The 26,761-nt window shown below is 35.4% G+C and overlaps 1 protein-coding gene across 1 annotated transcript in view; it reads left to right on the top strand.

Annotated features, from left to right (window-relative positions):
- Nedd4 (NEDD4 E3 ubiquitin protein ligase) overlaps positions 1–26,761 on the top strand; it is a 124,874-nt gene that overhangs the window by 13,741 nt on the left and 84,372 nt on the right. Inside the window, exons 2-4 of the mRNA XM_076850814.2 lie at positions 1,890–1,963; positions 9,884–9,962; positions 10,060–10,098. Of these exons, the coding sequence (XP_076706929.1) occupies positions 1,890–1,963; positions 9,884–9,962; positions 10,060–10,098 (192 nt within the window). The remainder of the gene's footprint in view (positions 1–1,889; positions 1,964–9,883; positions 9,963–10,059; positions 10,099–26,761) is intronic.

Raw genomic sequence — 26,761 nt, 5'->3', positions numbered from 1 at the left:
TAGTACCAGGAAGTCCAGAAATATGGATTAATCTTTTTAGAGAGATATGATAATTACCCCAGTGAAGGTCATACGCAAGTTATAAACACTATCTTGAGCTTAGAAAAGATAATTAACATTGTCACTTTTGATTACATTTTACCACTTGAAAAAATTTTGCTTGTTAATTAAGTCATCACAGAAAATATTTTTCAAAAAATATTTTGTAGTTGTTGATGGATCTTTATTTACTTATTTATGTGCGGTGCAGAGAATCGAACCCAGTGCCTCACACATGTGAGGCAAGCACTCTACCGTTGAACTACAACTCCAGCCCCCAGAGAAAAGTTTGTTAGGTTCAGAATTAAGTCTTGGAGATTGATACCTGTTTGATGTAATTCAGTCACTTCCCAGTCAACTGATGCAGTGAGAATTTGGCTGTAGAACCAAGGGAATATTTCATTGGCCTATTTATTCAGTGACCTGCCAGAAAAATAAAAGGAGTAGTCAGGACCTGTCTTCAGATGTTAGGAAATGATCCCCATAGAAAACTGATATGTCAACATTTATGTTTTCCTTTCTGATTTTCTTTTCTTTTTTTAATACTTTTTTATTTATACATGGGCACAATATATTTATTTCGTTTATTTATTTTTATGTGGTGCTGAGGATCGAACCCAGGGTCTCACAGGTGAGAGGTGAATGCTCTTCTGCTGAGCCACAAACCCAGCCCTCTGATTTTCAATTCTATCTTTATTTCTGATATCTGAAGGTTTTTTCCCTTCTTTCTTGCAAGATCGGTTACATATTTAATTTTATTTGTGGAAATTATATTTTATCTTAGCATCTCTACTAAAGTTTTTTTTTTTTTGCATTATCTTAATCTTTCATCTGGGTTTTGGAGTTAATAGAATATTTTAATTATCATATTTATTTAGTGAAACCCCGTAGGAAGTACCATGAGTATAAGTCCAGAGAAATGGAAGAAGGTTAAAATAAATGTGATATATATCTTTTCTCCCACTCGGCCTTCTCTTGAGAGAGGAATAGACTTTGCTACTTGCCAAGGGAATAACTTTAGAATAGAATTAATTCGTTTTAATTTTTTTGTGTGTGCTACAATGTTTTGTATTAGCAGAGCTTCAAAAATGCTACTGTAATACAGTTGTACTTACGTCTTTATGTACATAAGTGAAAGTTTATTTAGAGGATACATCTAAAACTGGAGTTCCTATGTTATTGATTGAGAACTTCTGTAGATACTGTGAAATCTCTTCAGAATGATTGATCAATTTACACTCCCACCAACGGTGGGATTACTGGCGAGACTGAGTATACACTCATTGACTTATTGTTCATTCTATATTTATTTCTTATATTAGGGCAACTATATTTTACTCATTGATTTTTAGAATTCTTTACATATTCTGGATAATCATTATATTGTCTTAATGATGTGTTTTTAGATATTTCTCTCCTGTATGTCCTCCTCAATTTTTCAGGGTTTTTATTTGTTTATTTATTAATTTTTTTTGTTTAAGGTTTCTTATGCAAAATGGATATAAATTTAATGTTGTGAAATCTGACAGTTTTTCTTATTAGAGTTTGTGAATTTAATCCTTTCCTATTTAATGTCATAGAAATATCCTGATGCATATTAGTTCTGATACTCTAGCTTTAGATTTTCTTGGAAATAATGGTAGATTCTTATTCGGTGTGATAATTTGAGTTTATTTTTTGCTTTTCTTTGTATGTGATCAAGTCATCTACAAATAATTTAGTTTTCATTATAGCTTTTAGTCAAATTAATCTTGAAAAAGAGTTCTCCAATTAATTTTAATATCCTAACTACTTGTGTCTTACTTGAGTTACAAATGCATGAAAATAAAATATAAATTTTTGTATTTTAGGAAAATTCACGAATTGTGAGGGTAAAAGTTATAGCTGGAATAGGCCTTGCAAAGAAGGACATTTTGGGAGCTAGGTAAGTATATCAAATTTGGTTGGAATTTTAAAACTTTTCATTTGTTAATTAATTTTTTTCCTAAATTTTGGTTAAGTGAAAAATTGAATAATATTATTAGTATGCAAATAATATCATTTGTTATGCAAAATGAATAGTATTTTTGACTTTGGTGGTTTAGTCAGTCTCTTCTTATCTGAATTACTGAATTTATGGAATTAGGCAAAGGTGTAAATCAGAGTGGTAATTATTAGACTTGTTATTGAGTTTTGCCTCTAGGAATTTGTAAAATTCTAATCTTATAAATCCTTTAGCAGATAACAACCATAAATTCTAGACACAATATAAAAAGTAGCAACATGAACATAGTGTAGAGTGAACAGAGAAGGCAATTTCCGGTGGGAGCCTGCACTTGAAGGAAGAGGATTATACTGAGTTCACAGTGCTACACATTAGTCTGAGGCCAGGTGGAATCAGAACCCTGAAAATTGTAGTCATTATGGCCAAGGAAGCCACCAGGTCTAATCTAAAGAAAACATGGAAATGATGAAGATTCTGTAAAGGAAAGAGCTGGAAAGCTGGAAATTCAGCTGATAACAGAAGATCTGAACAAAGATCAGAGTTACTGCCCAAGAAAGAGGGTTTGCGGCTTTTGTCCTAACAAGAAAATTGATCACATGATAAAATAAAGTAAGCAAACTGGGGCTGGGATTGTAGCTCTGTGATAGAGCACTTGCCTAGCATGTGTGAGGCACTGGATTTGATTCTCAGTACTGAATATAAATAATATATATAAATAATACATACATATACATATATATATATATTTAAAAAGCGAACAAACAAACATCATCAGGAATAGAGCAGAACCCAGAATCTCTCTAACTTGATATTTATAATATCCAGGATATATTGTAAAATTACCTGATCTATAAAGAACCAGGAAAATGGAACAGATATCTGTAGAAAAAAGAAAATATGCTCACAATAAATCAAAAGGTAGAAAATTCAGGAATGAAATAGAAACCATTGAAAATGAAAATTCTAGAACTGAAAATATAATAATTAAAATTAAAATTATTGAATGAATTTAATAGCAGAATAGAGATAAAGAAAAAATTAAAGATAGATCAATAGAAATTATTACCTGGTTTGAAGAAAAGAGAAAAAGATTGGGGGTGGGGAATGAACTGAGCCTCAGGGATTTGTTAGGTGGTATCAAGCAATCTGACATACATAGAATTGGAGTCCCAGAGAGATGAGAGAATGAGATAATGAAGCAAAACATATTTGAAGAAATAATGGTCAATTTTTTCTCCAAATTTGATGCAATACATAAATTTGTATAAAAAAAAAAAAAACACCAAGTAGGATGAACACCTAAAAGCACATTGAGATACATAAAAGTCAAACTATTGAAAGCCAAATATAAAGAAAGAAATTCTAAAAAGAGAAAAAAAATGACACATTATATACAGAGGAACTACATTTAAGGACTGGCCTCTTATCAAAAACTATGGAGGTCAGCAGAAAATGGAACAATAGAATAACCACTGTCAATCCAGAATTCTATATTTAGTGAAAATATCCTCCAAGGCTGATGACAAAATAACAACAGTTTTAGAAAAACAAAACAATAAGAGTTTGTCATTGGCAGAGTACCCTGTAAAAAACATTGACATTCTTCCAGCTGAAGAGATTGATACCAGATGGAAACTCAGAAATGTAATAAAGAACATCAAAAATGTTAAATATCTGAGAATATACAAAGACCTTTTGCTTTTCTCTTCATATCTTTTAAAAATAAAGCATATGCCTGTTTAAAAAACAACTTGTAACCTTATCTTATGGATTTATATTATAAGCAAATGGAGTACCTGTAATGACTATAGCATAAAGGACAAATTGTGTGTGTGTGTGTGTGTGTGTGTGTGTGTGTGTGTGTTATGGGTTATTTGGTAGAATGGTCCCATATGAAGTGTAAATAAAATTAAAAATAGTATATATAATAATATCTACTAAAGCATTAATAGATAGCATTAATCTATTAAAATAATGCAAGTAATTATAAAATTTTAAACAGATATTTTTAACTGAAATTTTTAAAACAACAAAAAAGCCAGAAAGAGAGAACAAATGATCAGATTTTTAAAAAGGAGGCAATGAAAACCAAATAGTGAATTTTCAGCCCTAAATCAAATAATATCAATAATTACAATAAACATTGATGGACTAAGATAACTACAAGGCAGAGGTTGTTATAATAAATTAAAAAAAACAAGACCCAACTATATACTGTTGATGAGAGATGCACTTTAAATATGAAGATGTAGCTAAGTGGAAGGAAAGTGGATGCAAAAAGATATGTCATGCAAAGGACAAGATAAAAGGACTGAAATGAATACATTATAATCTGATAAAATAGATTTCAACACAAAAAAAAACATTTCCACACATAACAATAAAAAATAAAATCAGGACTGGGGTTGTGGTAGAGTGCTTGCCTCATACATGTGAGGCCCTGAGTTTGATCCTCAGCACCACATAAAAATAAATAAATAAAAATAGGGATACTGTGTCCATCTACTATATATATATATATATATATATATATATATATATATATATAAAATAAAATCATCCAGAATACCTGCCTAAATGTGTATGTGCCTATTAACAGAACTTCAAAATATGTGAATAAAAATTTGACACAATTAAAGGGGAAAATAAAAAATTCCACAATCATGGATAAAGATATTAGTACCTCTCAGAAAGTGATTTCTTTTTAAATTTTTTAGTTTTTTTTTATTTTTAAAAATGTTTTAATTCACTTTATTTATTTTTATGCAGTGCTGAGGATCAAACCCAGTGCCTCACATGCTAGGCAAGTGCCCTACCACTGAGCTACAACTGCAGCCCCCAGAAATTTATTTTTTAAATTTTTTTTTAGTTGTAGATGGACACAATATCTTAATTTATATATTTATTTTTATGTGGTGCTGAGGATCAAACCCAGTGCCTCATACATTCGAGGCAGGCGCTCTACCACTAAGCTGTACAGCCCCAGCCCCCAGAAATTGATTTTTAAAATCAACAAAATATAAATTTGAACAGTATCATTAGTAACTTTGGCCTAAAAAACACTGTTCTTAACAATTGCCAAAGGCATTCTTTTTAATTGTACAAGGTACATTCACAGGCCTAGACCATGTGAATATTATTTGTCTTTGTATCAAACAATATTGTCAAAGTTAATGGCTTAAAAGAACACACATTTATTCTCTCGGTTTCTGTGGGTTAGAATATCTTGCATTATTTAGCTAGATTTAGAGTTTTACACAATGGCTATGATATATTTTTTCCTAAGTGGGTCACGAGATCTCTCTCCTGAATGTCTCTAAACTCTAGCTCCATGCTCATGGCCCTCCAAGGATTTGGCCATAGGCATTCTCTTTATTCTGGTCTAAGTGTCTAATAGGCCCATGATCAAGTGGGCCTCTCACAGGAAACTTTCATAACCTGACAGATGCCCTTGTGACTGCGGCATTTATTCCTTCCAAGATAGCCACTCTCTAGGAGAGCACTGACCAGGAAAGAAATTAGGTTCAGGTGCATCAATCAGATGAAATACAGAGGAAGCAGCTTAAACACATGAGATAACAGGAAAAAAAAAAAAAGGGTAACACCTCACAGGGCGAACAGGAAGGGGGAGCCATAGAGGACTTGTACACTCAACAATGGGTAGGGGCAAGAGAGAGCTATGACCTGAGCCCTTTATCGGGTCCTGAGTGTAACCCATGTGAATTTCCTTCAGGGAGTTCTAAATGAAGTGTAGAGCAAATAGTCATGAGTTCTGTGGCATCTGTGAATGAGAGATGGCCACAATGGCAAGGGGAATATAGTTCAGTGGGGCAACTCAAGTAGATTGTATTTAACCGTCTTATAGTGGGGTAGCCACCAGGAGGTTATATAAGAGAGATATCTGAAGCAATCATAATAAGGAACTGAAAGGAGGTTGGAAACTGTATCAAAGTTTAACTAAGCCCTGTTTCTAGTATGAGAAATTTCATAATTATTCAAAACAGATGCCAAGGCAACATAAAATTTTAGGAATTTATCACAATTGCAGTAAGTATTGGCCAGGGCTGTGCTATCTGGGGATTGCTAGGAGAAGGGTCTATTTCCAAGCTAATATGGTGTTGGCAGTTCAGTTCCTTGCAGACTCCAGTCTGAGAGCTTCGGTTTCTTGCTTTGACCTTCACTTTTCTGCTTTGACCTTCCTTGGACAGCTCACATGCTGAGCTTTCTTTATAGCTAGAAAAGGAGTGTCTTCTAGCAGGATGGGTTACAGTTTATTTAATATAATCACATATATTTTATCACCTTGAACATAATCTATTGGTTAGAATCTACAGGTTCTTTCATTTAAGAGGAGGGGAACACAGGAGGGTATGAACCTTAGGAATTGGGGATGATAGAGCTTCTCTACAGTCTGTGTGGCACAGCATGCCGGACCCTAAGACAATAAATGAAAAACTGCAAAATACACATTCCTTTCAAGTGTACTCATCATCGTAGATCATGTGTGGGCCATAGAACAAGACTCAGAAGTTTTGAAAAGATTGAACATATGGAAGATGTTATCTATATAACAATGGAATTAAATTAGAAATCAATAACATTAAGCTCTAGAAAACCCACAAATATTTATAAATGAAACAGCACACCTCTGAACTATAGGTTATGGAAGTCCCAAGAGAAATTAGAAAACATTTTGAACTGAAAATGATAATACAGCCGTATCACAATTTGTGCGATGTAGTGCTGTGATTTGAATGTGTGCCCCCCCATTCATGTTGAGGCTTAACCCCCACCGTGATGCTTTCAAGAAGATGGGCCTCTTGGGAAGTGATTAAATCATGAAGGGTCTGCTTTCATGAGTGGAACAGTACTGTATAAAAAGTTTAAAGGGAGCTAGCTTAGACCCTTTTGCCCTTCTGCCCTGTTTGGCATGTGGGGATATAGTGTGTCTCCTCCGGAGGTTGCTGCAATAAGGCACTGCCTTGGAAGCAGAGATCAGCCCTCAGCTGATTCCAAACCCACTGGCACCTTGGTCTTGGGTTCCCGGTCTCCACAACTGTGAAAAATAAATTTCTGTTCTTTATAAATTACCAGTCTCAGGTATGGTTTTGAGTTTTGACATGAAGAAATTAGCAAAAAGAGAACAAATTAATTTCAAAATAAGTAGAAGGAAGAAAACAATGAATACAAGTACAGAAACCAACGAAATAGAAAATAAACAATTATAGAAAAAAGTTATTAAGATCAAGAGCTTGTCATTTGAAAATATCAATACAATTTTTAAACCTCTAGCTAGACTGTTTTAAAGCCAAAAAAGAAAGAACAAATGATCCATAATGGAAATGAAAGCTGGGGCATTGCATTGGACCCTATGGGAATGAAAAAGACAAAAAGAGAACATTCTGTACAACTTCATACCAGTAAAGAATGTTATATAAGTTAGACAAAATTCCTGAAAAACACAAATTACCAAGATTAACCACAGAAAGCATTAGAAATATTGGATAGCTCCTTACTAATTAAAGAAATTGAATTGGTTGTTAAAAGCCTTCCACAAGGAAAAATCCAGGCCTACATGATTTCACTGAATATATCTATCAAACATGTAAGGAAAAAAATAATACAAATCTACACAAATTCTTTCAGAAAATAGAGGAAACTTTGTTAGGCCATTTTTACCTTGATCACAAAACCAGACAGACATCACAAGAAAGCTTAAAGACCAATATTTCTCACGACTATAGATGCAGAAATTCTTGTTCAACTTTTAATAAAATCAATCAACATGTAACAATATGTCACCAAGTAGGTTTTTTTCCCCTAAGAATGAAAGGTTTGTTCAACACTATAAAAAAAATCAATAACTAATTTATCATATTAATATAGTAAAGAAGAAAAAACACATGATTATTTCAATTGGTGTGGAACATGTATTAAACAAAATCTAACACCCATTCATAATTTAAAGAAATAACTCAGCAAATTAAGATAAGACATAAAATTGCTTTAATATTTGAAAATTAATCAGTTTAGTTCATTGTATAAATAGAGTGGGGAAAAAAAGACAAGATCATTTCAAGTGGAAAAGGAATCTCAACAAAATTCAATATACTCTCATGATAGAAACTCAGAAAACTACAAAAAGATGAGAATGTCCTAAACCTGAATAAAGATATCTGTGAGAAAACCAATATGTAACAACATACTTACTAGTAATAGTCTGAATGTTTTCTACCTAAACTCAGGAGTAAAGAAGTTGTCTGCTCTCACTGTTTAGCACTGCACTGATATCCTAGCTATGTAATGTGGCAAGAAGAAAGGATAAAGGAACACACGTTGAAAAGAAAGAATAAAATTATGTTTATGTGTAGACAAGATTGTACCTGCAGAAAAACCCGAGAAATGTACAAAAAAGCTGTAAGACCCAGGACATGGTGGCTCATGCCTATAATCCCAGTGACTCAGGAGGCTGAGGCAGAAGAATTATGATCAGGAGGATCAAAGCCAGCCTCAGCAAAAGCAAGGTGCTAAGCAACTCAGGAGTCCCTGCACTAAATAAAGTACAAAATAGGGCTGGGGATGTGGGGAGTGCCCCTGAGTTCAATCCCTGGTACCAAAAAAAAAAAAGCTCTAAAAACTAATAAGTTAATTTAGCAAGGCTGCAAGATACAAAGTTAGTTATAGTATGCTAAGTGGAATAAACCTGTTGCAGAAAGACAAGTACTGCCTGATTCCACTTACATCAGATATCAAAAATAGTGAGCTTTATCAGATCCAAGAGTGGAGTAATAGTTGTTAAGGGATGTAGGAAGGTAGATTTGGAATTAATTAACTGACATAATGCTCTGGTCAAATAAGACGAATAAGTTCTAGGGATCTTCTGTGCCACATTGTGCCTCGTTAACAGTAATGTGTTGTGCACTTAAAAATCTCATGTTAAATGTTCCAGTCACAATAAAAACAAAGTATATATCTGATAAAGACTTTAATCCATAATATAGAAATAACTTACAATGAATTCAATAGTAATATAGTAAAAAAAGCCAATGAAACATGGCAGACTCTTAAGTAAACAGTAGATTGTCCAGGTGGAAATGTCTAGGTGGGCTGAGATTTGTGATTTATATTTACATTTTATATTTATATTTGATAGTATATAGTTAGAAGTAAAAACTATGGATGAGATTGGAAAGGGAAAATAGAGAACAGGATGCTCGGGCAATATTTTTTTTTTATTAGTTGTTCAAAACATTACATAGCTCTTGATATGTCATATTTCATACATTTGATTCAAGTGGGTTATGAACTCCCATTTTTCTGGGGCAATATTTTAAGGAATGAGTATGTAAATTAACCATCTTAACCCAAAAGAAAAGGGAATATAATAAAAATTAAACAAAATTTCAAAAATCTAAAGTTTATAAGTCGTTAGACCACTGATTAAAAGGTTTTCTCTCAGTTTTTTTTTTTTTTTTTTTTTTTTTTTGTGGTGCTGGGGATTGAACCCAGGGCCTCGTGCATGCAAGGCAATCACTCTGCTGACTGAGCTATATCCCCAGCCTTGTAACTCAGTGGTAGAGCACTTGCCTCATGTGAGGCAAGTAAAGATATTGTGTCCATCTTAAAAAAAAAAAAGTTTTCTCTCTAATTCTTTGACTATGGTCTACTAACATGGTCCTTAAGCTTCTTAACAAGATATAACTATAATTGTTATCCCTATATATATGGAACCCTGACTTTTAAGTGTAGGAAATAATTGTAGAAATTGTTAGCAAAGAAAAGTGTGAATCTGATAATTTGGTAGCCTGAGGTTGGGCTAAGCAGCAATTAAAGCTTTTTCCTTTTTTTGAATTTCAACAGTGATCCTTATGTGAGAGTGACGTTATATGATCCAGTGAATGGAATTTTTGCAAGTGTGCAAACGAAAACCGTTAAAAAGGTCAGATTTAGTGGTATTATAAAATGTTTTTAATGAACTTTGCTTTATTTTTATATGACAAAAAATAGTTATATATACTATGTTTATTATCTTCTAGTCTTTGAATCCAAAGTGGAATGAAGAAATACTATTCAGAGTAAGTATGTATTTTATTTTATTTTTTTCTTTTCACATTTTTTATTGGGGCATTATAGTTGTACATGTTGATGAGATTTGTTGGTACATATTCGTACATGCACACCATGTAACAATATAATTTGGCCAGTATCAATCCCCAGCACTTCCTTTTGCCTCCCTTCCTCCCACCTCCAGGACCCTTTTCTCTACTGATCTTCTTTTGATTTTCATTAGATACCTACCCCCACCTTTCTTTTCCTTTTTCCTTTCTAGCTTCCACATACAAGAGAAAACCCTTGGAGTTTGGCTTATTTCATTTAACATAATGGTCTCAAGTTCCATTCATTTTCCTACAAATGACATAATATCATTTTTCTTTTGTATTCTATTATATTAAAAGAGAAAAAAGGTTTTTTCCTCCATAGATTAGAATTATAAATTCTCATTTATAATATCCTAAAATATATCTTAGAATTTACCTAGAGTTTAATTTTTTTTTCAGTACTAGAGATTGAACCCAGGATCTACAGTAAGTGCTTTACCACTGAGCTACATTCCCAGCCCTAAAAAATTTCTAAAAAGTTAAAATTAGGTTTCCTGGAACAATTTATCTCATGAAAAACAAAAATATAAGGAAATGGGGGGAGGAGTCATGAAGACTATTGTAAAACTGGGGTTCTTATTCTAATAAACAAAACAGATTTAGAGACTTATGACAGTCTTGTTCTAATTTACCAGATTTTAATATTTTCTCTCAAGATGATTTAATATTTGGATCTCCCCAATCATTTATTAAATCCACTGATCCAGGCAAGAGCTAATGAGGAATTATCAATAAGTGGATGCATTTCTTCTTATTTACCTTTTCTGGACATTACTGCCCTCTCACCTCTCCTGCCTCCCTAAACCATTAGGACAAACACTGCAATCAGCAGTTTTCTCAGGTTCATTGGGAGGGCCCTGAAACTGACAGTGTCTCATTGCATCTGTTGCCAGAAGCAGTGCCATCCCAGCAGTGGTAGAGACGAATAGCAGTCATCTCTTCCTCTCTGCTGGATTTTTCCCACTTGATCATCTTCAAAATGCTCTTCTACCTTAGCTGTTGGCTCATTTCTCTGTTCACCTGAATGACCAACATTCTTGAAAGACTTGTCTGCCCTTTTCATTTCTGCTTCCTCAGTGCACTTGTTGACCAACTCTAATCTAACTTACACTTTCAAATCACCAGTGACTCCCATGTTGCCAGGTTCATCTAAATCCCATTTTACTCAGGCTTGGGTGCATTTGGCAAAGCTGACCATTGCTGTAACTCCAGCCTTTCTGGAGTCTACCACGGTACCACAGTTGATTTCATTCAGGAAAACAGAAGCCATTCATCTGTATTTGGCATTTTTTTTTTTCTTTTTGTTCAGTTTGAATAAAACGAACTAGGAGGGAAGAAATTGCTAAAGCAGAGGCAGAGATACTGCTACTACAGATCCAGCCAACAGCACTGAGGTTGCTTCCATTTTTGTTTGCTTGTTTGTCTTTTGTTTAGACAAAGATCTCCTGCAGTTAGTACAACATAAAAACAGCATTTTAAATCAGTCTGGAAATTTTTGATTCTTGAAGAAATGGTATTGAATCAATTGGGTAGCCATATGGAGAAAAGTGAAACTAAATTTCTGTTTTACTCATTTGCTAGAATAAATTCCAGATTTGATAATGTCTGGTTTTGATCACCTTTTTGGCACATATGCTGCATGGCAGACAACTTTAAAATTCCTCCCAAGTGGTTAGTTATTTATTTGCACTTTTATTGTTATTATTTTACTTATTTACTTATTATTATTTTACTCAAATATATGTATTTTCAGTGTACTAAAGTTCTTTTTTGTACGTCTTATTCTTTTCTCTTTACCCATGCCAAATACTGTTTAGTTATAATAATGGACGAATATTTGTCTTGTTCCCAATTTTTTCCCGTTGATTGATTGATTGATTGATTGCCAAAGATCGAACTCAGTGCACCTCACATGCTAGTCGAGCACTCTACCACTGAGCCACAACCCCAACCCCTTTTGTTCCCAATTTTAATGGTAATGTTCCCAATTTTGATACATGCAATATGTCTCCATTAAACATGGGCAGCTTTTTGTTATTTATCATATTAGAGAGGTATTCAGCTATTGCTGTTTTTTCAAAAGTTAAAAGAATAAAAAGCATGTACACTTCCAGTTTTAGCCATGATGCTGTAATAGGGTATTGAGCTTAACTTGATGCTATAACTATAAACCTGGAGAGGCGGGGGGAATGGAGAGATGGTAGTCAAAGGGTAGATACTTTCATCTATAAGATGAAAAAGTTCTGGAGAATCTAATGTACTGATGGGCATGAGCTACAATTTTGTATTGTTTTTTTGAAATGCACTGAGAGTAGATTTTAAATATTCTCATTACACCCACACATTCACACACATACATACAAAATGGTTAATGTGTGATAATAGATGTATTAGTTTGTGTTATTAATTTCACAGAGTTTACATATATCAAATCATGTACACTTGAGTGTATATGATTTATATTTGTTAATTTCATAAAAAATTGAAAAAAAGAAAAAACTTAGATAAAATAAAATAGGTTAAAGTTTAAAAGTTGCCAAAAATACATCCCATGCAAAAGTTAATCAAAAGAAACTGAAATAGCTATATTGATGTTGGACAGAGTAGACTTCAGAACAAGGAAAATTACCAAGAATAAAGAGGGATATTATTATATAATGATAACGAGGGTCAATCCATTAAAAAAAATCTGTATTTGTACCTAACAACAAAACTTCAAAATATCTAAAGCAATAAATGATAGAACTAAAAAAAGAAATAGACAAATACCTTATTATACTTGGAGAATTCATACCTCTTCTTTCTCTCTTAGTAATTGGTAGAACAAGTGGACTGAAAGGATTCAGCAAAGAAATACAAGTCCTGATAACACTATCAGTTTTACCTAATTGATATCAATAGACTCTCGATCCAATAATAGCCAAGTGCTCAGGGAATGTTAGCTGAGTAATCTGGGTCAAAAATCAAACCTGAAAAATTCTTAAAGATTAAAAGTTATGCAAATTATAGTCTCTATCAGTAGGAATCAATAACAGAAAACTGTCTGGAAAATTCCTAAGTTTTTGGAAATTAAACAACAACCTCTGAATAATCTATGGGTCAAATAAGAATTCTCAAGGGAAATTAGAAAATTTTAACAGAATTAAATAAAAATACAAAACCAAAATGTGTAGGTTCAGATAAAGTAGTGCTTGGTATATATAGCATTAAATGCTTAATTTAGAAAAGAAAAAAAATTTTTTTTTTAATTTCTTAATTAACCTAAGTTTCTACCTTAGGAAACTAGAAAGTAGTATCATCACAGACCCTGCAGACATCAAATGGATAATAAAGGATACTATGAACAGCTGTGTGCTTATAAATTTCATACTCTAATGAAATGGACCAATTGAAGACAGCTACTTGCAAAACTTACTTAGAAGTAGATTATCTGAATAGTCCTGTGTCCATTAAAGAAATTGAATTTAAAGTTAAAAATCTTGGGCTGGGATGGTGGCTCAGTGGTAGAGTGCTCGCCTAACATGTATGAGGTACTGGGTTCAATCCTTGGTACCACATAAAAACAAACTAATGTAGCCACCTAAAAAACTAAAGATACATAAATAAATAAATAAATATTTTTAAAGTGTTAAAAATCTTCCCAAGAAAAACAATTTAGGCCCAAATAGTTTTGTTTATTCCTATCACACATTTAAGAAATAAATTCAGTTCCACTCAGTGCTTTACCAAAAACAGAATAGGAAGGAACATGTCCCAATTTGTTCATGAAACTAGCATTACCCTGATACCAAAACCAGACAGAGTCTTTATAAGGAAATGAAAGCTCAGATCATTAACCCTCATGACTCTAGACTAGTTTTTTGGTTTACTAAATTGGGTTCCTTTCATTCTAAAAGAGCCAGTAGTTTTCCTACACATGGTAGGTGCCTCTTCTAGGTGTGTGTTTGCCTTCCCTGTCAACAGAACTTAAGGCAACGTAACTGTCTGGGAATTTCAGAATGTGTGATCCCCAGGGTTGGAAATCCACTCAACAGTTTGTCTTTCCAGGGAACCCAGTGGACAGAGAGTCACATATAGGAGAGCCTCTGACCATGGGGTCTTCATTGGTCATATCCCTACTACACTGTAGAAGCTAGCAGCCTCATACAGCAGTGGAATGGCCTACTAAAGACACAGCTGGAGTACCAGTTTGGAGCAAACTGAAAATATATAATATGATTCTTTGGGACATACTTTATTCTTTAAATCAAAGCTCTAAATATGAGTCTTTTTTGCCCCAAGTGTACATGGGTCCAGGAACAAAGGAGTAGAAGTGACCCAATCTACTATTATTACCAGTGACCCTTGGAAGGATTTTGTGCTTCTTATTCCTCTAGCTTTAGACTCTAAAGGTAGAGTTAGAGATTCAGGGCCCCCAAAAGAGAATATCTGGGAACACAGCATGGTCCTATTGAACCACAGTCTATGGTTATCGCTAGACCACTCTGAACTCATTGTATCCAGGAATTGGCAGGTGATTGGGATTATTACTTGGTTGAGCTTGCTTGTATTCCTCAGGGTCTATCAGATTTCTGCAGAGACCAGACTGGAAATTAAATGGACATACTATAGAACTACACTTTTATTGTTTTGGTGTATACTGGTGGCACTAATCTCTGACATCCCACTGGGTTTTAATATTTTTACTTGTTTTGATTGTTTCTTAAATAGTCTTGTTGAGATATAATAAATACATATATAACATATAATTCACCCACTTAAAGTGTACAATTCAATAGTTTTTAACATAGTCACTAGATTGTGCAAATATCACCAAAACCAATTTTAGAACATTTTTATCACCCCATAAAGAAACCCATATCCACTAACTGTCACTTCCCATTTCACTCCAATACCTGCTCCCCTCCCTAGGCAAGTGCCAGTCTACTTTATGTCTATATAGATTGCCTATTCTGGACATTTCATATAAATGGTATCATACAATTTGAGTCCTTGCAAGGATCAACCATGTTGTAGCATGTACCAATACTATATTTCATTTTCTTGCCAAATAACAATATATTGTATGGGTGAAATGTGTATGTGTGTGTGTGTGTGTGTGTGTGTGTGTGTGTGTGTATCATCAGTTGATAAACATGGACATCTGGGTTGCTTCCAGTTTTTGACTATTATGAGTGATGGTGCTATGAACACTTGTATATAAGTTTTTGTGTGGACACGTTTTCATTTTCTTTAGGTATATACTTAGGAGTAGAATTGCTGGATCAGGTGGTAACTTCTGTTTCTCATTACTTGAGGAACTGCCAAACTTTACCATAGAGACTGTAGCATTGTATTTTCCTACCAGCAACATGTAAGGGTTCTGATTTCTCCACATCCTTGCCAACACTTGTATTATCTGTCTTTTTGATTACAGTTCTTCTTATGGTGTGAAGTAGTATCTAATTGTGGTTTGGGTTTTCATTTCCCTGATGGCTGACAATGTCAAGCATCTTTTCTTTGCTTATTGACTAGTTGTATATCTTCTTTGGGAAAATGTCTATTCACATTCTTTGTCCATTTTATAGTTGGGCTATCTTTTTATTATTGAGTTGTCATAGTTCTTATTCTAGATGCAAGCCCTTTATCAGATTCATGGTTTGCAAATAGTTTCTTCCTTCTGAGTTATCTTTTTACTTTATTGATGTGTCCTTTGAAGCACAAAAGTTTTTAATCTTGCTGATCAGTTTATCTGCTTTTTCTTTTGTTGCTTGTGCTTTGGTATCATGTCTAATCAATATTGTTTTTATTTACTGTCTCAACCATGGAAAGGACAGTTTCAGTGGCTTCTACGTGGCCTTCTCACTGTGACACATCCCATAAGCTATGGAGCCAATGTTGGGGTGGTTGGGAAGATCCAACTGCCAGGTACATCAGTTTCAGTTATACACTTGAGAACTAGATGATCTATGGGTGGATCCGTAGAACGAATAGACTCACCATATGCTGGACTTTAGCCAGGATTTCATTCCTTATTCCTCATTTGGTCCCTGTAAGTCCTTGCTGTAACAGGGAGGTACTTTGGGTCTCTGGTATCAACACAGATCGTGTTTTCAACATTCTCAAATAAATCTGAGGATTAATTTTATGCTTACATTCCCCTAGATAAAAGCCCATAGGTCCCTTTGAGAAAAGAAAGAGGAGAATCATTAAATAAGCATTTCCTGCCACAATTCAGAGTCCTTCCTCCTATGGACTAAGACACTTCTTCAGTGGGTTTTGGATATCAGAACCTCAAAAGGCTTTGAACTGAACAAGGGTTTATGTTATTATTATTTTTTTAATTAGGGAAATTGTCCTTAGCCTCCTGTTTTTTTATTCTTGTGTTCTTATGAGTATAGGTGTTCAGCAGTGTCTTCATTGCTTACCTGCCTGTTTCCCCTCTAAGAATGCCACACTCTATTCCCTGCCTACCAAGTCTATTTCACAGCCCCTCCAACCTTGCTGGTCATTATGATAATTGTAGACCCTGCTGCTACAGTGGAGTGCCTCCACATGGCCTCTATTACTGGAGAGCAGGAGATGGGGATCATCCTTATTCATGGCTATTAGTGAGCCTGGCTCTATGACTACCTCTCCTACCACCAGTCTTGGCATACAGTAGAGAGCCGCCACTGGACTTCCTGGTGATGTTGACCCTCTCACCAGAGCATTTCTGATGACTGTGGTAAATTGGTATCCCTTTGGGGGGGACTCCAATGGAACATAAGCATCTCATAGGTATTTTGGCTTGAAGTGATAAGGCAGCTCCAGCATGCCTGCTTCCCTCAGCCTTTTTATTCCTTCCCCTACCTTTGGCCAAGGCAGCTCAGGCATTTTCACTTGATACAGCCTAGAACTTTTCTCAGGCTTCTTGGAGCTATTCTAGCAGCAAGGCTGTCTCATCTCACAGGGTCCTTGACAGGGTATTAAATTCCTTTTACTGACCAAGTGCTCCAAGTCAGCAAATTCTTACTTATCCAGTCTTAATGTTTCTGCCTCTTTGATCAAGTATCTTAGTGCCAAGGGGATTCCTCCGGCTCTTGCTAGGACTTGCTAGCTAATTCCTAAAGCTTCTTCAAGATGTAATTTCTTTCACTCTTTTATCTGGCCCAGCTGGGTTATTCTAGGATTTAACATTGCTTATTATCTGGGCAGCCAGGGGAGGACTGGGGACATCTTCTCAGGCAGGAAGCCCTTTTTCTTGGGGGAATAAGCCTCTGAGAGTCTTCCTGCATGAATGACAGCTAGTTCTTATTACAGAGGGATGGGCTATTCTACAAGCTGTGAGGATGTAGGGACCTGCAGAGCTGAATCCTAGGGGTCATCCTCCCAGATCCTCCTATCCCAAGTGTCAGGGTGCTGGCCTTAACATAACACACTTGCCATGGCTAAGCACTTCCATATTCTGGAGCTCTGTAACTCTAATTGTCCACTCCGAGTGTATGCTTTAGTTCTGTATTCCCTACACCTCCAGGAGATGCATGCCTTTTTATAAATTACCAGAGAGGCCTTCTGAATTTCTTTTTCTTTTTCTTTCTTTCTTTTTTTTTTTTTTTTCTTTTTTTGGTACCAGGGATTGAACTCAGGGATGCTTAACCACTGAGCCACATCTCCAGCTCTTTTTTGTATTTTATTTAGAGACAGGGTCTCACTGAGTTGCTTAGGGCTGGCTTTTAACTCTTGATCCTCCTGCCTCAGTGCTAGTATTACAAGTTGCTAGTATTACAGGTGTGTGCCATCATGCCCAGTGCCTTCTGAATTTCAAATCTAACCTTTAGCTACTTGTTAACTGCTTTTATTTTCTCATCTCTTTCTGTAAAATACAGATATGATGTAGTGATAATGAGCCAACTCCACTGTCCCTGTAGGCATTGTTTTGTCCATATCTCTCAAGTGCCTAAAACATGAGTCTAGCAAGAGAGTTCCCCTCTAACAGGACATATCTCCAGGACATCATTTAGAGAAATCTTTAGGTAATGGGATGCCACCTTGTGCTAGGGACTGTACATGTCTCATCTTCTACTCAGGTTAGGATGTCCTGTATCAGCCAGAAGTTGTGGGTTAAATCCCCAAGCCCCTACATAGCCCACCTGTGTTGGTTTAGTACCTCTAAGAATAGATACCAGGAAGGGTCTAGACACCTAAGAGGTTTACTGGGGAAGCACCTGTGGAGGTTGAAGAGGGAGGAGGCCCAGGAGGAGAGAGCCTTTTTATCATGATGCAGGTCTAGAACCTGGGTGTGGCAGGTGTTTGCGGGGGGAGGCAGGGGGAGAAAGGGTTGTGTGCAAAGAACCTTAAACTGCACAGCTCTAAGAAAGTGTCCGGCAAGCTGATGGGGAGCCTTCAAACAGTGTTGCCTGTTAGAGAAAGCCAGTCATGGGCTTTAAAACCCTCAGTCTTTGACCAGGGGCATGCAAGGGGAATATAGAGGTAGATTCAAAGGTGCACACTCAGCTGGGGCTGCCTGTCAGTTGGCTAAGTGTGGTAGTGTATGTCTGTAAACCCAGCTACTTGGGGGACTGAGGCAGGAGGATCTCTAGTTCAAGGCTAGCCTGACTGTGATCAGTAAGACTGTGATTTCAAAAAAAATGAAAAAGGGCTTGGGATGTAGCTCTGAGGTAGAGGACTTGCCTAGCACACTTGAGATTTGGGTTCAACCCCAGTTCCACCCCGCCACCCCAAAAAAAGGAAAAGGAAGGAAATCAGAGTAGAAATCAGTGAAACAGAAAAATGGACAAAAAGTAGAAGAAATAATTAGTATGATATATCACTAAAACTGATATATCATAGCTATCTGAAATAATAGTAAGAGGGAGAAATGACTAATATCAGGAGTGAGAGTAGGACCCATCATGCACACATTTTAAAAATGATAAGGTAGTATTATGAATAACCTTATGCTAATAATTGTAACAACTTAGCTAAAATGGATTTTTTTTTTTTTTTTTTTTTTTTGGTGGTGCTGGGTGTTAGACCCAGGGCCTTGCACATGCTTAGCAAACACTTGACCTCTGAGCTATACCAAAAAAAATAATAATAATATGAGATAAATAGTATGGAATTAAAACTCAAAATTTATAAATGTAAGGGATTAAAAGTTTTTAAAATTATACTTTAAAATCTTATTATTATTTCTCATGTGCTAGCCTGACTGTTCCACTTGCCTATTGCTTGAAACTTAGCACCACTTTTGACAAAGAAGTTCAGCACCACTTTTGAATTAGAGATGTTACCACAAAAACAAAAACAAAAAGGCTATTCAAAAAAAAATTTTTTACCACTAGGGCCAATGAAACAGATTTTATTTTTAGCTATTCCAGGCAAATAAGAATAAGTTAGAAAAACCACTAGCACATTGTACTTGGCTTTTAAGAATTACTTTGTTACCAGTATGTTAAATGGACATGGTGCTCTCTGTATTTTAAATGCCATCTCTCACAAATATAAAATGCTTAAATATGCTTGATTAACATTCTAAGGTATTAAAAAATACAAAGAAATTACTGAGCAGTTATTTACAGCATACTATGTAATTGCCAACAGTCCTTTGGGCTCTTGTCTTTTGCTCTTTGGTGTAACCCTTCTGCATTGTTGTTATTGCATTGCTTTGCATCTCATGCTGTTTTTATACTCATGACTTCAGAGTTAAGCACGGTACACCACATATTGCAGTCACCGTTCTTTTAATGTACATGCAGTGTAACAACACAGTTTTATTGTTGTTTGTTTGTTTGTTTGTTTTTGTGGTGCTGGGGATTGAACCCAGGCCCTATGCATACAAGGCAAGCACTCTACCAACTGAGCTATCTCCCCAGCCCAACACAGTTTTGATGCTGAACAATATTCCTTTTTTCTTTAATCAAGGATATTTATTTGAATTTTAAAAAATTTAATTACCTTATTGTGGTATAGTTCATAGACTAAAAGCTGCACACATTTAATATATACAATTTAAAGTGTTTAATCGTATGCATAGACCTGAAACAGCATCACCACAATCAGGATATTAAACACATTCCTCACTGCCAAAAGTGTCCTCCTGCCCCCTATTTTTTGGAAAGAAGTAAAAACACTTTGCTTGTGATTTAACCTGTTAAATTCTTCAGTGTATAATATAGTACTATTAACTATAGGCATTGTATTACACAGCAGATCTCTAGAACTTGAATTCATCTTGTATAACTGAAACTTTATACCTATTAAACAATTTCCCACTTGCCTCTCCCCTGACCCCTGATAACCACCATTCTATTCTCTGCTTCAGTTTATTATTTTAGATACCTCCTATAAGTGGGATCATGCAGTATTTGCTCTTCTGGGACTGACTTATTTCATTCAGCATAATGTCCTCAGAGTTCATTCATATTGTTGCAAATGGTAAGATTTCCTTCTTTTTAAAGGCTAATATTCCATTGTATATGCATCACACTCTTTTCATCCTTTGATGGGCATCTAGGTTATTTCCATATCTTGGCTACTGTGAATGATGCTGCCGTCACCATAGGAGTACAGACATCTCTGTGATGTAGTGATTTTATTTCCTTTAGATATATACCCAGAAGTGAGATTGCCATATTATCTGGCACTTCTGTTTTTAATTTTTGAAGGAAGCTCCGTAGTGTTTTCCATACAGGGTGCATTTTACATTTCCACTAGCAGTGTTCAGGGACTCTGGTTTCTCCAAATCCTTGACAATTTGTGTTATCTGTTTCATTATAGTGTCATCCTAACAGGTATGAGGTGATATCTCACTGTAGTTTTGATTTGCATTTCCCTGATGATTAATAATTTTTGAGCATCCTTTTACATACCTATTTTTTAAAAATATTTTTTATTTTAGTTGTAGTTGGACACAATACCTTTACTTTATTTTTTTTTATGTGGTGTGGAGGATCCAACCCAGGGCCTCATGCATGGTAGGTGAGCACTCTACCTCTGAGCCACAACCCCAGCCCTACATACCTGTTTTTCACATACCACTTGTATGTTCCTTTTGAAGGTAAGTCTATTTAAGTCCTCAGCCCCCACCCACTTTTTTTTTTCCTTTTGGGTACCAGGGGCACTCTACTACTAAACTACATTCCCAGCCCTATTTTGTACTCATATTTGGAGGCAGAGTCTCACTGCGTTGTTTGGCGCCTTGCTGTTGCTGAGGCTGGCTTTGAACTTGTGATCCTCCTGCCTTAGCCTCCCAAGCAGCTGAGATTACAGGCGTGCATCACCATGCACGGCTTTAGCCCATTTTTAAAAGCAGGTTATTAGGCTGGGGATGTGGCTGAAGCGGTTGCGCGCTCGCCTGGCATGCGTGCGGCCGGGGTTCGATCCTCAGCACCACATACAAAGATGTTTGTCTGCCGAGAACTAAAAAAATAAATAAATATTAAAATTCTCTCTCTCTCTCTCCCTCTCTGTCTCTCTCTCACTCTCTCTTTAAAATAAACAAATAAATAAATAAAAGCAGGTTATTAGGGATTTTGTTTTATTTTTTACTATTGAGTTGTTGGGGTTCCTTCTGTATATAGATTAATCCTTTATGGGCTATATAGATTACGGATATTTCCTCCCATTCTATAGGTTGCCTTTCCACTCTCTCACTTGTCTGTTCCCTTTGCTATGCAGAAACTTGTTAATTTAATGTAGTTGTTGATTTTTGTTTTTGTTGCCTCTGCTTTTGGTATCATTTTAAAAAAAATCATTGTTGAGACCAAAGTCAAGAAGTTTTTCACCTGTTTTTCTCTAATTTTATAGTTTCAGGTCTTACATTTGTGTATTTAATCCATTTTCATTTGACTTTTTTGTTTAAGAAAAGGGTCCAGGTTTATTCTTTTGCATATGGGTATCTGTCTTCCCTAGTACCAATTGTTGAAGAAGCTGTCCTTTCTGCATTGTGTATGCTTGGCATCTTTGTTGAAGACTGGGTGACCCCTTTTCATGGATTTACTTTGGGCTGTCTTCTGTTCCACTAGTCAATGTCCGTTTATGCCAGTTCCATACTGTTTTAATTACTGTAGTACCATAATGTCTTTTGAAATCAGAAAGTATGAGGCCTCTAGCTTTTTTCTTCTTTCTCAAGATTCAGGATCTTTTGTAGTCTTGTAGTTCTGAATTAATTTTAAGATTTTTTTTTTTTTATCTGTAAAAAAATGCCATTGAGATTTTGATGAGGACAGTATTGAGTCTATAGATTGCTTTGGGAGATATGGACATTTTATCAATACTAAGTCCTTCTAATCCATAAACATAGGATTTATTTGTCTTGAAAGAAGGCCATATACAATTGATAAACTGGGCTCAGAATTCTACTGCCTTTTACTCATTGTTTATTTTATCATCACTTCACTATTACCCAATATTTTAGCTAGCATTACTCTATTCTAGGATTGTAGGCTGCACATTTGTTTTAATTAGAAATTTTGCAAGTTTACTATAAGAATAAGGAGATGAATTTTGTAAATCAATGCTAATTCATCACAGAGAAAGAACTGAAACAACATGGTGATTAAGTATCTTCTGTGCAAAGAACATTATTATGTATGATTCCCTGTTTTCCTCTTTGTTATTTATATCATTATTTATACATCATCACAAGTGCTTTCAACTGAATGTATTCACCATAAAAATGTCTTTTGAGATAATATATTATACAAAAACTTTCTTGGGCATTCAGCCAAATGGAAATTGTGGTCAGAAGTTGAAGGGAGCTTTTATGTCTTTGAAAAAAAAAAAACTAAGTTCAAAGACAGTTTTTGTGAGGAACTATTATTGGCATGTTAACAAACAGGAGAAACTCCATGTTGAAGCCAGTGCAAGTTATAGTAAAATCCACAAAACAGTTGCTCAGATGAGACCAGGCAGGTGAGTTACAGGATGGAAAGAAGTCCTGCATTTTAGGTGCACTCCATGTAAACGTGTGGCATGTGTGTGTCAGTAGAAGCCCCTCTTCATGCCCCAGATTCCCATAATGCTCTGCTTATGTCTTTAGCACTCACACTCACCATATTGGATTTCCATGTGTATGTATGTGTGTGCATATTTGTGTTATGTTATAGAAGTAGTGTGATGGATATTTTTTGAATATGTTAGATATTTTCATAAAGAGAGATGAAAATCATCCTGAATATCATCTCTAGAACACTGCTTTATGATCTTCTGGGATTTTCCCCCTATGTATTTATGTCTTTTTATACATACACACACACACTGTCTATATTTATATGTGTGTGCATGTGTGTGTGTGTGTGTGTAGTTTGATTATTTGTATGTGTAGCTGTGTGTGTGTGTATGTGTGTGTGGACACACACAGACACACACATACATGCACATAGACATCTACACATACACTCATAATATATACACATTATACCTGCACACATAATCAACTACCTTCACAGACACACAAAAATTTATTGTAATTTTTTTTTTACTTGTTTCTCAGGCCTTTTACTAATACCTGTTAATAAGATGGCACAGTCCCTATCCTTAATGAAGATTACTGTCTAGGGCAGACCACTGTGAACAAGAAACTCAAAATAATTACCAGTGTGCTGGATGTTTTGAAAGGGAGCACAGGGTGCTGGGACTGAATATTGGGGCAGGCCACTTAGTCGAGGGAGTTTATGGAAGGCCCCTCTGAGGAAACGTTATCATTTAGAAACTTTCAGCTTTAAGTAATAGCTTAAAGTAACAGCTACAACTGGCTTACACAATAAGCACGTTTATTACCTCTAACCACAAGAAGCAGAGAGGGAGGTTGGTTTCTCCATCAGCTAGAAACCCAGCTTCTCTGAGTTTCTTTGGCAATTGCTCCATGGTCGCAAGATGCTTACAGCAGTTCTAAATGTCATATCCTCACACGATGATGTCCAGAGGAAAACAGGGAATTTTTCCCCAAAAAATTTTCAAAAAGTAAAGAACCCTTTTCACAAAAGGTCCCCACAAAAGACTTTGTCTTTTATCTCTTGGGTCAAATTTGTGTCATGTGTACATTTCTAACCTGAATATTAGGAGAATGGAAATACTGTAAGAAAATTTGGCCCATGGGAGTGAATTTTTGCCTGGAAGAGGAGTGGCCATCCATCTCTGACGCACATTGTCATTCTCTTAGGAAGAAGGGGTGGGCACCCCATCAGTAGGGCACTAAGTTGATTATGCTACAGGGTAAGTGTTCCTTATCTAAAATCTCATTTTAACTGTATCTTTTGACCATGGACTGTTACATGAGGTGTGGAATTTTCCACTTGTGGCATCAAAAATTTTTTTTATGTTAAAGTGTACTTATGACGTATGTTCACACAAAGCTTATACAGAAATCTTCATAGCTGCATTATTTACAAAATGTTCTAAAATGTTGGTGGTTGTACATTCTATAAATACACTAAAAACCATTGGGATGTATACTTTAATGGGGTCAAATAAATGATATGTGAATTATATCTAGATAAAACGATTGTTTAAGACATCACCTACTCACTTTTTTTTTTTTACTATAATTACTGGCAGAATTTCCAGGAATACTGCTTCAGATTTTTTATAAACACGGGAGAACAATGCACTCATCAATACTTTATTCTAATTGGGTATTCCTAACTCTTTTATGCATTTGTTGTCTTAAATACTTATTCTTTTTTCAAATAGCGTATGATTAGAATTTTAATTTGTTTCTACTTTTAGTTTTCCTTTAAATATGACCCTGTAAACTTTATTTTTGTTAACTGTATTTCTATAACTTTATTCCTATGTTTAATAAATTTTTAAAATTTAATGAAAAATTTACACAATTGTTTAAAAATAAGTAGTACAAAAAGGCATATAATGAAAAGCAACGAATTCTGGTGCCCATTCTCCCTCCTGTTCCTGCTCCCGAGGGAACCATTTTTTAACTGCCCCAATTGTGATTCTTGTCATTATTCCCTTTTTCTATGGGTAGCTCAGACATCCATGTCCCGAGCTGATTTCCAGCTATGATGGATGAGTAAATAGTCAACTTTTATTTGGACCCTTTTAGAGTTCTGAGTTGAATATAGTTTTCCTGACATTTGAAGGCATTGTTATTAAAAATATGATTCTTATCCCCCAGCTCCAAGAAATTTTGAGAATTTTTTTTATCCTGGTGTTTTGAAGTTATATGCCTTATGTGTATAGTTTTTAAAAATTCATCATGTTGGGCTTTTGTTAAGCATTTCAATTTAAAGACTTCTATATACCTTCAGATCTGAAAGTTTTTTGTGTGAATAATTTTTTTTAAATAATGTCCTTTCCCTCAGTTTATATTATGATTTGGGGATTCCAACTAGTTGGTTACAGTGTTACCTCAGCTGATTTTCTGTCCTTAGTCAGTATTCCTCAGGTGTACCACAGGATTCGGAAATGATTTGAGTCTTCTCATATCTTCTGTGAAGGGTCTTTAACAAGTACCATTCTAAATATGTGGGAGAGTAATAGATACATACAATGAATGTCTTACGACAGGGGTCAGCAAACATTTTTTTAAAAGACCAAATAATAAGTATTTTAAGTTTGGGCCCAGGAGAAAAAATGAAGGCTGTTGTGTAGGCACTTATATATTCATTTAAAATGTAACCATGGTGGTATGTGCCTGTGTTCCCAGCTGCTTAGAAGGCTGAGGCAGGAGGATGGCAAATTAGAGGCCAGCATAGGAGGCATAGATACACACAATCATAAACAAACAAACACATTCAGTTTACCACTGACAGAATATTAATGCATCACTTAAATCACGTCACTTCTCCTTTAAAATCTACTTTTCCCCTTATTAATCAAACTCAAACACTGGGTTTCAGTGCCCTTACTCTGACTCTACTCTAACCAATTTTTTCTTGCCACTATTTATTATTACCAAAGTATCTTTTCAGTCTGACCTTCTTTGAGCATGCTCATTCTGTCCCTAAGCCTTCTTTCCTCACGTGACTTCCTGGCTGTGAATATTTGCTACATTTATTTACTTAAATTCTTCCCATCTTTCAAGTTCCAGCTCAGTTTCATCTCTTCCTCAAAAGTTCTATCTTTCTGAAAAGACTATTGTTTTATACCATTTTTCTAGTCCTGGATTAGGTCCTCTGTCCTCAGTTGCTCCATGGTTACAGTATGGTTGGAGGAGTGCCAGCTATTCTAAGCAGGTGCTTAGCAGGCCAAGGAACATTTCTCCCACCTACATCAGCCCTCTTTGTAGAGTATTCTCAGAAGTCCCACCTTGGGACACCCAGCACCAGGCTGGCTTCATTGATCACCCATAGATACAAGGGATGTGGTTTTGTTTTGTTTTGTTAATTTTTCCAAAAAATATTTATTTATTTTTATGTGGTGCTAAAGATGGAACCCATGCTTACACATGCTAGGCAAGCACTCCACCACTGAGCTACATCCCAGTCCCAGTGATGTGTTTTTAAGTGGACATATTCAGATCTTCATCTTGAACAATTCCAGAGGACACCATTATCCACAGCGAGAGCATTATATAGAGTGGATTATCCTGCATCTTGATCTGGGTAATGAGAACATAGTTATCAAGTTGTGTAGTTCAGATTAGTATATTTTTATG

This window comes from Callospermophilus lateralis, chromosome 3 (assembly GCF_048772815.1).
Source record: "Callospermophilus lateralis isolate mCalLat2 chromosome 3, mCalLat2.hap1, whole genome shotgun sequence".
NCBI classification, from domain to species: Eukaryota; Metazoa; Chordata; class Mammalia; order Rodentia; family Sciuridae; genus Callospermophilus; species Callospermophilus lateralis.
The sequence above is the reverse complement of the archived record's forward strand: the minus strand, read 5'-3'. Positions and strand labels throughout refer to the sequence as shown.